Below are 18,265 nucleotides of genomic sequence, written 5' to 3'. Positions count from 1 at the left end.
AGTTCGAATTGAAATTTGAATATCACAGTTTTAATTGAAAAAAAATTCAATTTAACAAACTTTTTTAATGTGGAGCAGTTGGAGGAGGTACAAATATTTAATAATATTTATTCTCTGCCCTTAGCTTACTGATATGATTGGAGAAGAAAGTAGTTATTACTATGTTTCTTGTAAAATAAGTTTTCTGATGATTTTAACATGTGAAACAATTATTGATATTTTAAGTTTAAATTCTAGAGTATTCCATTTATTGTAGAATTTGTAATGCTAACGTTTGAAAACATCTTGGATTTATGTATCTTCCAATTTATGTTATTCAGCAACATAATTGTTGCTGATTTTTATCTATTTCTGTTGAAGTCTTTGTTGTAGACATTTTACTTATTGTGTATCTTTCCCTTAAAATGGGGACATTTTACGGCTTTTAGGTACCTTGATGATTCTAAAGTCTGCTTGCAGTAATAACCCTAGCTACATAGACAGACTGATTTCAGTTTTCATGCGTTCTCTACAGAAGATGGTTAGAGAACATTTAAATCCACAGGCGGCATCAGGAACTACAGAAGCTAACACAGGTAACACATTACTCTTTTTAGTAATGTCAATAAAAATGAGAATGCTTTGTGAGTGGCCCCTCAATAATAATGGGTTTTGTAAATTCTTATTGATTATTAAAAAAAAACTGATGAAAGTATATTACATTTTTAGCGCTGGCTTCTAAATATCTAGTAAAAATGGAGATTTAAGTTCTTCTATCAAAAGGTCAGCTTTTTCATATATAATCTTAGGTAATTGAAGAATTGAAAATTATAGGAACTTTATTTGAGTGTCTCAAGAAAATTCTCCATGAAGGCAGTGTGTGTGGTTAAAAATGCTTCAGTCTGCTGAAGTAGAATATGTGGAACCATTTCTAAGATGTCATTTTCAGTAATGGAAGCATCATCCACAGACATTTAAATAGATGCGATGTATTCATTGTGTGTGGTTTGTGCAAAAAAGACCAGTAGCAGCTGAAGCTGCAGTGTAGCTGGGCAGAGGAGTGTGGTGGGAAGAATGCTTAATATGGAGGCTGAGGACTCGACTTCAGATCCTCATGTGTGATCTGGGCAAGTCACTTCTCTGTAACTCATTTGTTCCTCTATAAAATGAAGGGCCGGGAGTAGATGACTTGTGTGCTCTTCAGCTTTGATCCTAATTTTAAGTACAACTCACGGAAGCCCTTGAGTACTTTGTCTCTTGGCTTCTATGAGAGTCACTATTGCAATTTCGGGACCTATATAGTAGGGCTCCCAACTTCATGTATCAGATCAGTCAATCTTTTCTCCTTCTCTGCACCCCCTTCTCCCCGGTCGTCTGACCATATTCCTTTCCCCAACATAGACTTTATCTCTTAGTTCCATTAACCTTCCACTAGCTGTGTTTCCCCTTATTCAACTCTTGTAAAGGGTTGGAGGAGGAGGAGTAAGAAAATTATAAACTGTTTTGAAGAAGTGAAAATTTTAGTAGGTTCCTTCCACTTTTAAATGTAGCTGTTTGGATGGAGGAGGGACAGAAGAGATATATGTTTTGGGCATTAAGTTTCTCTGTTAAAATAACTAGTTATTTATGACCATAAAACTGCACTTTCTCATGATCTGTTTCTGTACATTAGGAGGGACAAGTGAACTGGTTATGTTGAGTTTGGATCTTGTGAAAACTCGTCTTGCTGTGATGAGCATGGAGATGAGAAAAAACTTTATTCAGGCCATTCTTACATCACTAATTGAAAAATCAACTGATGCCAAAATTCTTCGTGCTGTGGTTAAAACTGTAGAAGAATGGGTTAAAAATAATTCCCCTATGGCAGCCAATCAGGTAAGCTAATAAACTAAAATGGTGGCATTACTATTAACTTTGTGATCTGTTCTTATGAAATTACTTTCTGTCAGTGCAGTGGACTTTGTTGCAAAATTTTCAAGTTCTTCCAGAGAGGTCTTTGAATATAGAATCATTACATTCATGTCCTTTTCTCTTAAAAACTAAGATAGTAAGTTTTATTGATGCTTTTTGTTTTTGCATCAGTCATTTCATGGTATGTTATCCCAAACCACTCCCCATACCCTTGAGCACTTTATTTTAACAAAAAAATCAATTAAGATTAATAATGGTGACTATAATCTAACATATGTAGAATATCACACCTGTAATCACCTGACCTCTCCACTGAAAGTTGGGAAATTCCTCACCTCTGAGTCAAGATTCAAAATTACAATTATTATCTATTTAGCTTTACATAATCAATTTTTTAGAGGAGTCAAGATTTTCCACAGTGTTGTCCATGTTGGAACCATGTTGAAAGCTTAATCTTCTTGCTCACTTCAGTGTAATATTTATTCATGTTTAAAAAAAAAATGAGCCTTCTCATTCATATTGGTAAAAGTTGAGGGACAGCATAGCAGAAGCAGCTCCTAAAGTTTCAATGATGGCCTTGCACAGGAAAGAAAATTATTTTCTTTAAAATATGACTTTGGTCTTGTCTATTGTGGATATAAAGCTAAATAATTTAGTTGGTTACTGACATATCTGTGCCTATTAATTAGTTTTTTTTAAACATTTCATTAGGTCATTTCTAAATAATAGTTTTTAGATTTACTTAAATCATCTTTCCAAGTGTGTGTGTGTGTGTGTGTGTGTGTTAGTTGCATCCTATATCAAAGTGAATATAACATTTAGAACATTTTAAGCATCCATGTTTAAAAACCATTGTTACAAGGGCCTTCTTAAGTTTTTCCTTTTAGAAAGATCACCTCATCCCATTGTACTTGACAGTAATGTAAAAGCTTATAAAAAGCAGATGGTTGAAATACTTTTGAGTGTGTTATTTTTCAGATTGAGAAAATTGATTTCTCTTTTATTTTTCAGATTGATAAAATTAATTTCTCTTTTTAAAAATTCACAGACACCTACACTCCGTGAGAAGTCCATTTTGTTGGTGAAAATGATGACTTACATTGAAAAACGTTTTCCAGAAGACCTTGAATTAAATGCTCAATTCTTAGACCTTGTTAATTATGTCTATAGGTAATTACATCAATTAATCGAACATTGTAGCTGTTTGGTTCCCATCCATTCATCTTCTAGCAATAAGTAAATTTAAAACAATACTTTAAAGTGCCAAATCAAATAATTTATAGTAGAGATCATTAATGAATGCATTATTTAGCTGCCACATGAGTCATTTAAGTGAGTTAACTTTGTGATTATTTGCATTTGAGAGTAGGTAAATTTACTGCTGGTTTGCTTATAATTGAGGAATAAAAGAGATCCTTATAAAATAGACAATAAAATAATGAAATCCTAAAAAAGAAAGGCTACCTTTATGTTTCCTTTCTCTGTAGAGATGAGAACCTTTCTGGGAGTGAACTCACTGCTAAACTAGAACCTGCCTTCCTTTCTGGCTTACGTTGTGCTCAGCCACTTATCCGAGCAAAGTTTTTTGAAGTGTTTGACAATTCCATGAAGCGTCGTGTTTATGAACGCCTGCTTTATGTGACTTGTTCTCAGAACTGGGAAGCCATGGGAAACCACTTTTGGATCAAGCAGTGCATTGAGGTAGGATTGTGTGAACTTGGGGATCGGTGACTTGCAACTGACTGTGCTCTCAAATCGCAAGAATTTGTGCTATTTTACCTGCTGAAGTACACTTTAAAAACTGTTAGAAAATACAGCTTTTAACTGTGTTATTCCTGGGGCATACTTGAAATATAGCACTTAGAGCCATATTTAAAGAAAATTTCAAACCACATCTTATTTGCCAGTATTTTGAATGTAGATAGCACTATAAAATGCTTTTGTTGGTGTTATTGAAACCTTAAAAATGCCGACTCAAATTGTCCTCATAGCAAAAGCAAATTGTAGAAAAAAAAATCTCTGCTGTGTGTCCTGTTGATGATTTAATCCAGAGTGGCTGTGGTAAATGAAATAGGGATCTAAGACAAATTTTAACAACAAATGAAGTCCCAATGTATTTATTTTTTGAATACTTTCAAAAACCATTTTAGGTTCCGACAATGGTTTGTCAAATATGTTTTAAAATCACCACTTTCAGATAACAACAAAAAGCTTTGCTTCTAAATTGTGATTCTTTTAGAATGTTGCATAAATTTCTTCACTATATAGCCAAAATTTTATTGAGTCTTGAGTGTGAAAATTATTTTTTTTAAAATGTATTCTAGTTGGGAATTTGAGCATTATCATTGAACTCTTAAACTCTCTAAGTATCACAGAGCTAATTAATCCTTATATCCTTTAATACCATAATATTGCCAACCATCTGGGGTCTTCCCTTTTTTTTTTTTTTTTTTTTTAAAAACAATCGGGGTTAAGTAACTTGCTCAAGGTTACACGGCCAGTTATTTCTGGGTGTGGTGCTGAGTATCCGAGGCCGGGATTTGATCCAGGTCATCCCAACACTGGAGTCGGTGCTCTTACTCGCTGAGCCACCTGGCCGCCCCTAAGCAACTGGGGTTAAGTAACTTGCTCAAGGTTACATGGCCAGGTGTTTCTGGGTGGGTGCTGAGTGTCTGAGCCTGGGATTTGATCTCCAGGTCTTCTCAACATTGGAGCCGGTGTTCTTACTCGCTGTGCTACCTGGCCGCCCCGGGGTCTTCCCTTTTGAACTTTGAAAATGCTGTTGAGCAAAGGAATCTATATTAAAAACTGTTTGAAATGCTTCAATTTCTAGAGGCCAAGTCTAGCATAAGTATAGGGTAGGACATGTGTACACACCATTGTAGTTCACTTATGGCCTGTCCTACCAAAGAATTTTGGGGGGCCCCTGAAAATGCAAGTCTCTCAGCAAAACTGTCTATGTATAGTTCCCTTAGGGCAGGCCTGCATAACATAGGGCCACTTGCACCCCTGCCAAAGGATTTCAGGCAACTGGGAAAAATATAGAGAATGTAAAATAGGCCTGTGTAACGTCTGGCCCACAGGCCTGGGCCAGGGGTTTCAATGGATATTAATTCAGCTCTTTTTATTGAACTTAAAAGAACTTATTAACAAAAGTGGGTTCCTTGACGTTTCCATTATTGTTGTAGGTAATACTTCTGATTTACCTGTTAACATGGGATAGGAGAAGCCTCAGCCATTTTTGTTAACTCATTTTACCCTTTGAATAATTTGTATAACTTATCTTTGTCTCAGTTTCTCATTTTAAAAATTACTGAGGCTATTAGGAAAGTTAATTTCTGCTTGTCTTCTTATCTGTATCGAGTAAAAAGACAAGTTAATTTTAAGTAAGTATTTAGCTTGGTAAAAGACAGCAGAAAGTCAGAGCTGTCGGTCATGTCTCATTAACACAGAAGTGGTTTGTGTGGCAAAATAATACAGCGTATCATTATATTATTTGGTTTTGTAAAAAATTCCATATTTTTAATTGTATAGGCGATTCCTTCCCCCCTCCCCCGTGTTATTCTTTTATTATAAAACTACATGCAGAACACTACTTTAGGTGGTAGTGGAGATAGAGAATATAGATAAGACACAGTCCCTTCTTAGAGTTTACAGTCTGGTAGGGGGATAAGATACTAATATATGTAACAGCTGTTACTGTTTGTCCTTCATCCTTGAAGAGGACCATGACATTAGGAAGAAGCTGCCATGCCTTACAAGTGAATGGATTTAAGTGAGGGAGGGCTGCGCAGAGTCACCAGCCTCACTTTCTTCTCTGAAGCCATCTGGGTCCAGTGGCAAGATATAGATCAGAATGACTGGAGATGGCCACGTAACAGCAAAATGCTTTACTAGATAACAAGTGAGATTGGAGAAGGAAGGTCATGAATAATTTGGAATTGGGAAGACTTCTTGTAGGTGGCATTCAGGTTGAGCATTAAAGGATAGGTAGGGAAAAGGAACAAGAGGGAAAACATTTCAGGCACAGTCAAACAGAGAGCAAAGGCATAGAGGCAAGGGGAGCACAGGATATATTAAGAGAACAGAGGCAGCTAGGTGTCTCAGTGGTTAGAGCCCTGGGCCTGGCGTCAGGGAGATCTGAGTTCAAATCATAGTTACTAGCACTGTGATCTGGGCAAGTCACTTCACCTCAGTTTTACCTCAGTTTCCTAAACTGTCAAATGGGAATAATAATAATACCAACTCCCTAGGACTAAATGAGGACCAAATGACTAAATAGTTGTAAAGTGCTTAGTATAGTGCCTGGCACATAGTAGGTGCTTAATAAATGCTTGTTTCCTTAATAATTGTTTTTTCTCTGTTTGACTAGAACAAGAGTATGTGTAGGGGAGCAATGTGACTAGGCTAGCTAGATATGTGCCAAATGCTTTGAAACTTGACTAACGACAAAATGATACGTAAAGCGATCCAATTCAGATTCATTTAGCAATATTTAACATTTATTTATATATCCTGAAATGCCATTTAAATTGAAAATTGTTTTTCTTAATAAAAACCTTTTGTTTTAGCTCCTATTGGCAGTATGTGAGAGAAACACCACAATTGGTACCAGTTGTCAAGGAGCTATGCTCCCATCTATCACTAATGTTATCAACCTGGCTGATAGTCATGATCGGGCAGCGTTTGCCATGGTAACACATGTCAAACAGGAACCTCGAGAAAGAGAGAACAGTGAATCCAAAGAAGAGGTAAGATTAGTTTTTATTCATCCATCTTTTTTGAAGAGATTGAATTACTTTCTTTTTCCAAAAGAAAATTTTAGCAATCATATAATTTTTAGGTCAGAGACATACACATGTTCCATCCTTGAATGATAGTTAGGCTTTTATTTTTTTTTCTTCAGTTTCTGAGCATTTTGCCATTTGGCTTTGAGATCCTTGACACCATTATAGTATTTGTGTTATGGTTGTCTAGTATTTACAGATGAAGAGAGTGCCAAACTCAGTCAGGAAGACCTGAATTCTAAACCTACCTCAGACATACATGACCCTAGCTGGCAAGCCACTTGACTTCTCTCATCCTCAGTTTCCTCATTTGTGGAAACGGGGGTAATAATGGCACCTATTTCATAGGGTTGTTGTGAAGATTAAATTAGATAACTCAGAAAGCATTTTGCAAATCTTAAAGCACTGTATAAATTATTATTGATATTATTAAACTTTGCTGACTTTATGGTTTTCTTGTGAATGAGAAATAGAATGTACCAAAATATTAGACCTTGCATTTGATAACCTATATGTAGCTGTACTGGCTTCATTGAAATATGACACATTCGTGTATTTGGATCTTTGCCCCATAGATTTTAGAGCCATAAAGATCATTTTTTTTTTTTTTAGGAAATGATCCAGTTAGTGCTGAGTAAGAATTTTTTAAAGAGGTTGATTAATTTGTATATTTTGTCTTTTTCCTATAAAAGGAGCATTCTTTTATAGGAAAGATGTGACTCAGTCTTTTCCCTAACACATCTAGGACATTTGTGCATTTGTGGGAGAAGCAAGAATATTAGAAATTTTTTCCAGTATCTGATACTGAACATTAATGAGTCTTAGGTTTTTTAAAATAATTTCCTTGTGTAAAATAGCTTTTAAATTGTAGTATTTTAAGAATCCTATAATTCTATAAGACTTTGAAGATAAAAAGTAGCTCCAACTTGGATTGGTAGCTAATAGTGATATTAGGGTTGAGATAAAAATTCAGATAAAGGGAAGAAAACATCTTTTTTTTTTTTTCCCCAGAATCACTGTTTTGGAAATTGGACTTTTTATGACATCCAGAAAGCTTTGGGTAGCCAGACTGAAACATGCTTTTTTTCCTCTCTCTTAGGAAATCAGTTGAATATTATATTATGCTAGGCTTTTGTCTGAATTACTAAAGCAATTAAGCAAATTTCTTACATGTTGAACTTTAAAGAATAACATTTTGATTTCTAATAGGCATGATTATTATCTGCTTTAGTTTGCACTTTTTATTTATTTATTCATTCATTCATTTATTTATTTTTGGAGAGGGAAAGGCAGGGCAATTGGGGTTAAGTGATCTGCCCAGGGTCACATGGCTAAGTGTCTGAGGTCAGATTTGAACTTGGGTCCTCCTGACTCCAGGGCTGGTGCTCTATTCACTGCACCACCTAGCCGCCCCTTAGTTTCCACTTAAAAAAAAAAATTTGATGAATTATATTAAATACTTTAGTGTTCCAATCTGAATTAGGAAAAAAAAATATAACCTTTAGAAAAACAAGAGGATTATATATTTTTATGGACTCAAATCATACTAATGAAATTATGATTATAAACTTTCAGATGATGACAAAAATTTTTGAGTGCCAAGACTTCAGCTGGAGCTGTGCAAAAGTACTGTCCACTGGATTTAATCTAACTAATTTAAAATTTTATTTGATTTAGGATGTGGAGATAGATATTGAATTAGCTCCTGGAGATCAGACTAGCACACCTAAAACCAAAGAACTTTCGGAAAAAGACATTGGTAACCAGTTGCACATGTTGACCAACAGACATGATAAATTCCTTGACTCTCTTCGGGAAGTTAAGGTTTGTATATTGGAATGGCAACTTCTTACTTGAAAAGCCTGTAAAATCTTGAAGTGATACCATCCCATTGTAAATGTGATCTTTCTTAAATTTCACATTTCACTTGCCTGATTTACTCTTTCAGTCCTGGAAAACTCAAGTGATCATCCTATTTAAGTAATGTAGAAGTTAGTTATATTGTCTGTTGATGGGAGGAGAGGACAGATTCTTATAAGACAGGTTAACTAAGTATATCATTTCCTCAATTCCTATTGTGATAGGAAGTGGAAAAATTGTCTAATAATAATACCTAATGTGGTACATGCACTAATTTTAAGCATAAGAAAACAATGGTTGATAAAGATGGGATAGCTCAGTATGCTAAATTTTTTAAAAAGCCTCTCCAGTATGAGATTTGACCTGATGAGATTTGAACTGATGAGAGGCATAAATTATTTATATTTGTAGGTAAAAATTAGGAATGTGTGTTCATATATGTGAGTACATTTATATTACCCCTTATACTATATAATATTTTCATATAAAATAGGGGAAATTTTGGTTACAGAATCTTGGAATTGGAAGGAACCCCAGAAGCCATCTCATTCAACTTAGGATCAAATATAAAATCCTCTCTTTGGTATTTAAAGCTCATCAGAACTTCACCACTTCTGTTTTACTTAGACTTTATTCCCCTTTATGTACTCTTCAGATCTAGCTCCTCTGGCAAACTTGTAATTCCTCAAACATAACATTCTTATCTCCTGTCTTTCATACTTAAAATGCTATACTTGATTCTCACCTGTGCCCCTCTTAGTTTTCCTGACTTCTTTCAAGAATCACCTAAAATTCTACATTCTGTAGGTGGCCTTTCTCAATCCACTCTCCTCTCCTTGGTTGTTAATGGCTTTCCCTTCTCAAATTACCATAATCTATTCTGTATCTGCTTTTTTCATCTATTTTTAATCTTCTGTATACCTAGTTATTTTACATGCTGGCTACCTTATTAGAATAGCAGTTCTTAACCTGGTATCCATGAGGTTGTTTTCTTAATATTGTGATGATTGGTTTTCATTATAATTAGTTTCTTTGTAATCCTATGTATTTTATGCATTTAAAAGCATTATTTTCAGAAAGGGTGCATAGGTTTCACCAGACTGCCCAAGGGGTCCACTACACAGAAAAGGTTAAGACCTCCTGCATTATAATAATGTATGCTACTTGAAGTTAGGAGCTGTTTTTGCCTTTTTAAAATTTTTTTTTCGCCTGGCACATAAGCACTTTTTAAAAGTAATATCATCAAGACAAAGTATACTGTAAAAAAATTTTTTTTAGGGTGGGTAGAATCTACTTCTGTAATTCCTCTTTGAATTTATCAGTGTGGGTATTTATTTCAGTGAATGAAATAGGTCTTGTGGTGGTCTTGTTGTGGTTAGAAATATTCATTATGTGGTTAATTTGGTGATGAGCCTCCTTCCTCATGTTAGCTAAATTTGGTTGACAAATGATAGACATAGCCTTTCATTTTAGTGTTATATTTGCCAGAGTTTATATTCCTCCAGCATAGCTTTTGTGTCAGGAATGAAATAGAAGGGAAAATATGATAAAACATTTAAAATGAGTTTAAAAGAAATAATTGTTTTTTAGAATACATATATATATATGCTATGTGTATATGAAAAAGTATGATAGAGATGTTAATATGTATAAAACTTATTTAAGCTTATTAATAATGGAAAATTTCTGTATTAACTCACTTTATAAAAACTAAATCTTGAGGTAATTTTGTTGAATTTCATTCAGATTTTAATTTATATTCATTATATTCACTGTCAGAAACATGATATTTTCCTTAGGTTTTGTTGATTTTTAAAAAATACATCTGATATAGATTGGATTTTAATAGCATGAAAGTTTGTTGTATTCAGTGGTGTGTATGATATAAACTATTGGCCAACTGAGCTAATTGTTGTCGGTTTTTTTCTATCTGTAGACTGGTGCATTGCTCAGTGCCTTTGTTCAGCTGTGTCATATCTCAACAACATTAGCAGAAAAGACCTGGATCCAGCTTTTTGCAAGATTATGGAAAATTCTCTCAGATCGACAGCAACATGTGAGTTTTTTTTAAAATATGTTTTGACTAGATATTGATACTTCAGAAAGATGTAACTTTAGCTCTTGTTTTAAAATTGTATTTTCCTCAGCTTATACATTGCTAATACCCCTGAAAGAAAAAAAAGCCCTGGGTAGAGTTTTTTAAAAAATCTTGGCAGTGCAGCAAATGATCAAAAGTATTACTGGGCTTAGTGAAAGAAGAGATGTTGGCAGTATGTTGATTTTAAGAGATCTAAAAACCAGTGCCTTTATTTCAGGCTCTTGCAGGTGAAATAAGCCCGTTCTTATGCAGTGGTAGTCACCAAGTCCAAAGGGATTGCCAACCAAGTGCTCTAAATTGTTTTGTGGAAGCCATGTCACAGTGTGTCCCTCCAATTCCTATCAGACCCTGTGTGCTGAAATACTTGGGAAAAACTCATAATCTCTGGTTCCGTTCTACATTAATGCTAGAGCACCAGGCTTTTGAAAAAGGTCTGAGTCTTCAAATTAAACCCAAACAGACAACTGAATTTTATGAGCAGGAGAGTATAACTCCACCTCAACAAGTAAGTAACCTCCTTTTTTCATTAGATATTCATAGTTAAACTAAATTTCTAAAATTGGTTTAATCTTAAATTGCCATGAAATTGCTATATTTTTAAAATGTTCTCACTGAGACTCATACAGGTTTTTAGCTATATTTTGATTACTTGATGTGTTTTCAGGAAATTTTGGACTCCCTTGCTGAACTTTATTCTCTGTTACAAGAGGAAGATATGTGGGCAGGTTTATGGCAAAAGCGGTGCAAATTTCCTGAGACAGCAACAGCAATAGCATATGAGCAGCATGGATTCTTTGAGCAGGTAAGCACTGTTTGACAGAATTAGCATTTTATAGTTGATAGATGATTTAGGTGTATAATATGTGTTTAACATTTTTATTTTAAAGGTAATAGAACCTGTACAAAGGACTCTTTTTAATGGAATTTTGATGTAAGGAAAACATGTTTGTAGGATGAATTCTTTTAAAACGTAATTCTCTTTGCTGTGAACAGACTCTGATCTAGAAATAGTTTTGTCTGGAATCATTACTTATATTGAGCCATACTGAATTCCATTTGGACTACATTTTGGTTTTATTTTTACTTGCATATTTATATTTACCTGCCTAAGGCTTGAGGTCAGAGCTATTATAATATAGTCCAGATGTGCAATTGTGTGCTCACTTAGCATTTATCGACTACTTATTATATGCCAGGCACTTGCTAAGTGCTGGGGATAGAAATAAAGACAAAAACAAAACACTAAACAGTGCCTTCTCCCAGTCTAATGGGGGAGTCAACATGCATATAACTGTGTACAAACCAGATATACAGAGAATCAATTGAAGGTGATCTCAGAGGGAAGACACTAAGGTTAAGGAGGACTAAGAAGGCTGAGACTTGAGGGTAGCTAGGAGGCATAGATGAAGAGGGATCGTGTTCCAGGGAAGGGACAGGCATGAAAGCACTTAGAGTCAGGAGGTGTTTTTTTCTGTGCAAGAAATAGCAAGGAGGCCAGTTTTATTGGATCACAGAATATATGGTGGGGAGGGAGATGAATAAGGTATAGGTTGGGAAAATAGGGTAATAAGAAAGGTAGTATGTAGGCGCTGGATTATGAAGGGCTTTAAAAACCCAATGTTGCTTTTATATTTGGTCATGGAGGTGATAGAGAGCCACTGGAGTTTGTTGAATAGAGAGGCAATATGGTCAAGACGTGCATTTCAGAAAGGTCAGTTTGACACCTTATAGGAGGATGTCTTGTAGTGGGAAGAGGGACCGAAGACAGGAAGCCCAGCCAGTGGTCCATTGCAACAGTCCAGGTGTGAAGTGGTAGGGGTCTGCACCAGGGCAGTGGCAGTGTCAGAACAGAGAAGTGGGGAATTTATGAGAGATGTTACAAAGGTTGAATCGACAGGAGTTGGTAGCAGATTGGATATGGGGGGTGAAAGAGAGGAGTTGAGAATGGCACGTTGTGAGCCTGGGTGACTGGGAGGATGGTGGTACTTTCAGCATTAATAGGGAAGTTTGGAGCACAGAGGAGGGAGAGAGAATTTTTTGGGAAAGATAAAAATTCAGTTCTGGACATGGTTTAGTTTAAGATGTCTACAGGGCTATAGCTCAAGCTTTTAAAAAAACAGTTGTAGATATGATATTGGAGGACAGGAGAGGTGTTGGGGCTGGACAGAGTAGATCTGAAATTCATCTAAATAGAGATAATTGAAACCATGGAAGTGAAACAATATAGAGGGGGTGGGGGTGGGTAAAGGACAAAGTCTTGGGGACCCCTACTCTTTGCAGGTGTGATGTGGATGAATATCCAGCAAAGAAGACAGAAAAGAAGTGATCAGACAGGGTAGGAAAAGAACTAGGAGAGAGCAGTATCAAGAAAATTTTCCCCCAAAGTGCTCAAGATGCCTTAATATAGCAATGCAAGGAATTTGCTTAGGAAATTCTGCCTTCTTTCATTGTAATAAAACAGAGAATTTTAATAATTTATCTTTGTTTTCCCTTGTGTTCCAGTTAAAAATTAAACACCCTTGCTCTCTCCCTGACCATTTTTATATTCTTTTGGAGGCTATCTATGAATAGTGAATAGAAAAGAGAGGCCGTAGATTAATGAGAGGAAGGAGGGAAGTCATGTTTTTGTTGTTTAAGAATAATTGAGTTGACTGAAGTTGAAAAGTCTTTCCACTCTTATTCAAATCATGGTTGGAATTAGGTCAGATACTAAAACTGTTAGGAACTTTTTTTTTTAAGGCACAAGAATCATATGAAAAAGCAATGGAAAAGGCCAAAAAAGAACATGAGAGGAATAATGCATCTCCTGCTATCTTCCCAGAATATCAGCTTTGGGAAGACCACTGGATTCGGTAAGCCTCTGAGATTTCTGTCATTCAGCGATTACATTCCTTAAAAATACTAGTTTGAGATCATATCAGTCAATCACAAAGCATTATTACTGTGTGAAAGGCTCTGTAATGAGCACTAAACATAGAAAAAAAAAGCAAAAACAAGGTTTGTCCTCAAGGAGTTTACTGTTCTTATAGAGGAAATGACTTGTATATAAATATATAGATGGTATAGGCAGAATAGCTGGAAAATAGCCATAGGGAAGTATATGTGGAACTGGAGGACCTGAGAAAGCCTTTTGTAGAAGGTCATATTTGAGGTGGGTCTTGAAAGGAAGCCAGGGATTCTGAGTAGAGGAGGGAAAAGCATTTCAAACCTGGATGGCAGTCAGTGCAAAGTCCTAGGAAATGGGAATGTCCCTTGTGAGAAACAGCAAGGAAGCTGGTGTGGTTGTATTGTAGAGTGTGTCAAGGAGGCGTGATCTGCATGACCATGGGAAATAGAGGAAGGAAACAAATTATGAAGTGCTATGCCTGGTAAACAGAAGAGTTTATATTTGATCTTAAAAGTAATAGGGAGCTTATTGAGATTTTTTTTGGGGGGGCCAGTTGTTAGGAGATGGCTTTTTTGAGTTTAGTAGAGAAAGACATGAGATTTGGATTAAGAACTAGTGGGTATGGTAGGGGCTAGTGAGGATTTTTTAAGAATGGTGAAGAATTGGGCATATTTATAGGCAGCAAGGAAGGAAGCAGTAGATAGGGAGAGACTGAAGATTAATGAGAGTATAGAGATTATAATAGTCTGCTGGAGAAAACAGGATGAGATCAAGAGATCATGTAAAGGCATTAACCTTGGCAGAGAGGAAGGTTACCTTATCATCTTACACTGAAGTGAAGGAGGAGATAGTAGGGGGATGTCAGAGGGGTGTGAGATGAAAAATGAAAAAGAGGGAGCGCTCCAGTTTTAGCACATAGCCTCAGATTTTTGTTTTTCTATATGAGTTCAAGTCTTCAACTGAGAGAGTGGCGAAGGGAGTGGCAGTGGGATGCTTGAGTAGAGAAGTTTTGGAATAGCTGCTGTGCTGTTCTCCCTCTCTGTGATAGAGGATCAGTTTGGTTAAGTAGATCTGATTGTTTGTTGTGGTTTCATGACTCCTTTCAGCTCTATTTAGTGGGAATAAAGGACAGTGGTGGATATTATCTAAGGTTGAGGTCTAGCAGGTCATGTTTAGCTGTAGGACAAGAGTGCATGATATTTAAGAGAATTAGATGGTATAGAGTTAACTGTTCATTAAGAGGTAGAGATTGGGAAGAGAGTAGATGTAGCCAGAGCAGGGGTGATAGCTTGGAAAACTATGGAAACTATATATACTGTAGGTCAAGATGAACATGAAGAATAGGGTTGTGTGGTAAGATAAGAAGGAAAGATAAAATGTTACCAGTGGATAAAGGGATTTGGGAGTTCTTAAACATGGAAATTGAAGTCTTCTGGTGATGGCAGGGTCAAGGTTATGACCATTTTCTGGGTGTAAATGAGGTAGAGTCTTGAACTGAATAGAATGAGGAACTGGGAAACTCGATGTAAGTTGAAGTCTCATAGTATGAGAATAGGAGCTGGAGTGGAGAGGGAGACCCTGAGCTAGTGTAATGGTACTGGGAATTTGAGGATCTTCCTTGCCCTTTAGTAGGCCTAAGGAAATTTGAAGATCTACCTTCCCCCTTAATAAATAGACTGAATGTAATCACATGGAGCCTGTGGTGAGAGGAGTTAGGTGAACAAGTTAGAGCAGGAAATGAGTCAGAGCAGTTACAATGGAAGAAGGAGAGGAGGCAGGCAAGGAAATAGCCAGGATCGTGAGTTGTTTGTGGGAGGGTCCAAGCAAGGGGAAAACTTTGGGATGCTATTGCTTCCTGCAGTGATAAGGTGTATTAACTTCTTTGTTGTTATGATGGATTAGGTTTTCTGGTGTTGGGATTCAGTTTTCTGGTATCTGAACAAATGTTTTGCTTCTGTCTTCTATACGTAGAGTCTGTTATATTTTGTGGCTGTCAGTGCTGTGAATATTGCCTTGGTGATACAACTAGTCACTGTACTTAATGAGATTGGGGGGTGGCCATTAGATAATAAGTAGGTTCTGAATTGAGTGATAAATTGAAACAGTATTAACCTTAAAGAGGGAGAGGCAGAGAAATTTCTGAGTGATGGAAGTAGGGAGAGGGTCTGGAGGTGGTGACAACAAATAGTTAATATTCTGATTTCCCCCATCAGCATATGTGAGTGAGTATGAGAAAAAGCACAAGAAGCCCCAGACACCATGGCTATGGATCCAGTGTCATGTGGGGGTGGGGCACATTTCAGTGAATGCCAGAATGTAGAAGGAGCAAGAGAAAGGAAGGGATGGGAACTGAATCTGAGATTTCACTGGGATATGGAACTCCTGGGTAAGGAAACCCCTCTGCCAGTGCAAGTGGATGGCATCTCTGAAACTTAAAGTCACAGAGTTGTCGAGGGTTGAGTGACTTGGCTATGGCTTCTGACTAGTTTGTGTCAGAGGTACAACTTTAGTCCAGGTTATCTGGGCTCAAGCTGGCTTACTATCAGCTATAACAGATTGAAAAGAAGTGTGTTAATTATGGAGGGGGAAATCCTCAGATCTCAGTGGGAAGGTCAGGTGGGTATGTCTGGAGGAGAGCACCGTAACCATAGGGTTGAGGTGAATGGGAATGAGGGAGCAGGTAGCTGAGTTTAGGAGTTTATGTGTTTGCTCTTCAGTAGCCAGGGTTCAGAATCCCTAGTTTGGGCAGAGTAAGAGGTAATTGGATTATTCTCTCCATTATAGGGAATTGAGTCCAGGCAAAGTATCAGTAGATAGAGAGAAGGCAGGGCAGTAGTAGGTTCTGCCCCACCCCTTGGCAAGTAGTATTGCTGGGTATTGGGTATCTAGAAGTCCTGGTGGGCATAATTAGGAAAGATTTGAAATGAAATTTTAAAATTCTAAATGGGACTGGCTGCTCCTTGAAATGGACTATAAAAGGGGACATGGGGAGGAACTCCCTAAATTCAGCCTAATTACCTTTTGGATAATTGGTAGAAGCTTTCCATGGATATTTGTGATATAGACAATTCAAATTATAACTGAAAGTTTGTTCATAACTGTTTCAGGGTGTAATGTAGTTAATTACCTATGGGACGGAGATTCACTTTCAAAAGGTGAAAAATTTATTTCTGGTTTGTGGGTGCTTAACTCTAATAAAGAACACCTATTTGTTTTTGTAGTGTTTCTCTCCTCTACTGCTCATCCCTCCCGCCTCTCCCCCATCTTCCCTCCTAGCTTTGGAAAGTATGAAATGCTTCAAAATAATTTTTTCTTGACGTTGATTGAATTGGTCTGTGAGATTAATAGAATCATTGAATTTTTTTTTTTTTTGTAGCTGCTCTAAAGAGTTGAACCAGTGGGAAGCTTTGACGGAATATGGCCAGTCAAAAGGGCATATAAATCCTTATCTTGTTCTGGAGTGTGCTTGGAGAGTATCTAATTGGACTGCAATGAAGGAAGCATTGGTTCAGGTGAGCTGTTCTTGCTTGCCTTTGTCTCTCTTTAAAAGATAAAAAAAAGCTATTCACTTTGATCCTGTAGATTCATTGAGAAGGAGTTATGTCATGGTTACATGGTTTCCTTTTTTTGGATGAAATTACTATATTCGAAAATACAGCTGACATCTCGGGGTTTTAATGAGCTATCTGGCAAAATCTTTTGAGGTGTCATTGTGAACAGGATGGCAAGTTTTGTAAACTAGATGATAGTATAGTTGGGTGGGTTCATAATCGGTTTATTGACTGAACTGTCAATGATTGTCAACCACAATCATATATTCTCTCCAGTCTTGAGTCTCCCATTGTACTGACAACTTCTTTGCTGCTTCCAAACACATCAATCCCAGGATGGGGGGAGACTCTTATTTTCTTAACCTGTTGTCCTATATTCTGTTTCTCATCCAAATTCCTAGAAAAAGCTGTTAATACTTGTTACCTCTATTTATTTTCTTTGCTCTCACTTCTCAGTTTTTGTAATCTGGTTTCAAACCTCATCATTCACTTGATGTTCCTCTCTCTGTTGTCACCACAGACCTTGGCCTTTTCTCAGTATTCATTCTTCTTGAAGCATTTGGCATTGCATACGCTCTCCTGGATACTCTGGATTTTTGTGACACTGCCATCTCCTGTCCATTCCTTGCTATCTACCCTTTCTTAATCTCCTTTGCAGGATCATTAACAATACCATATCCCCTATCTGTGGTTGTTGCACAAAACTCTGTTTTGGGCTTGCTCTCCTTTTTTTTTTTCTTCTTCAACACTTAATCTTGGTGACTGCATCAGCTCCCTGTGGTTTTAATTATCATCACTACACAAGATAGCTCTCAGAGCTGTTCTCCTTGAACTCCAGTCCTGTATCATCCACCTACTGTTGAATGTTTAGACTTGGATATCCCAGAAGCATCTCAGACTCAAGATGTTCAAAATGGAACTTGTTTCTATCTGCACACCCTCACTTAATCGCTCTGCTGCCTTCTCTTCTGAACTTGCTTAATACTTTTGGGGGGAAGAATATCCATCCTTTCAGTCACCCAGATTTGCAGTCTTGGTATCATTCTTGACTTCTCTTTTGCTTACCCCACATAAAGTCACTTGCCAGATACTGTTTTTTGCAAAATCATATTTTGCATTTTCTCTCTATTAACACAGTCACCCAGGCTTTTATCATTTTTTCTACATCAGGTCTCTCTGCACTCTAATCCAT

At 36.7% G+C, this 18,265-nt stretch overlaps 1 protein-coding gene across 6 annotated transcripts in view; it reads left to right on the top strand.

Annotated features, from left to right (window-relative positions):
* TRRAP (transformation/transcription domain associated protein) overlaps positions 1–18,265 on the top strand; it is a 175,007-nt gene that overhangs the window by 82,177 nt on the left and 74,565 nt on the right. For all 6 annotated transcript variants that reach the window (XM_069084881.1, XM_069084880.1, XM_069084877.1 and 3 more), the window contains exons 46-56: positions 429–575; positions 1,652–1,854; positions 2,939–3,060; positions 3,378–3,591; positions 6,462–6,641; positions 8,355–8,501; positions 10,474–10,593; positions 10,853–11,140; positions 11,300–11,437; positions 13,375–13,487; positions 16,899–17,034. In XM_069084881.1, the coding sequence (XP_068940982.1) occupies positions 429–575; positions 1,652–1,854; positions 2,939–3,060; positions 3,378–3,591; positions 6,462–6,641; positions 8,355–8,501; positions 10,474–10,593; positions 10,853–11,140; positions 11,300–11,437; positions 13,375–13,487; positions 16,899–17,034 (1,808 nt within the window). The remainder of the gene's footprint in view (positions 1–428; positions 576–1,651; positions 1,855–2,938; positions 3,061–3,377; positions 3,592–6,461; positions 6,642–8,354; positions 8,502–10,473; positions 10,594–10,852; positions 11,141–11,299; positions 11,438–13,374; positions 13,488–16,898; positions 17,035–18,265) is intronic.

This window comes from Petaurus breviceps, unplaced genomic scaffold (genome assembly GCF_028583685.1).
Source record: "Petaurus breviceps papuanus isolate PSGF00001 unplaced genomic scaffold, PetGlider_PUasm1.0 175, whole genome shotgun sequence".
In the NCBI taxonomy this organism is placed as follows: Eukaryota; Metazoa; Chordata; class Mammalia; order Diprotodontia; family Petauridae; genus Petaurus; species Petaurus breviceps.
The sequence above is the reverse complement of the archived record's forward strand: the minus strand, read 5'-3'. Positions and strand labels throughout refer to the sequence as shown.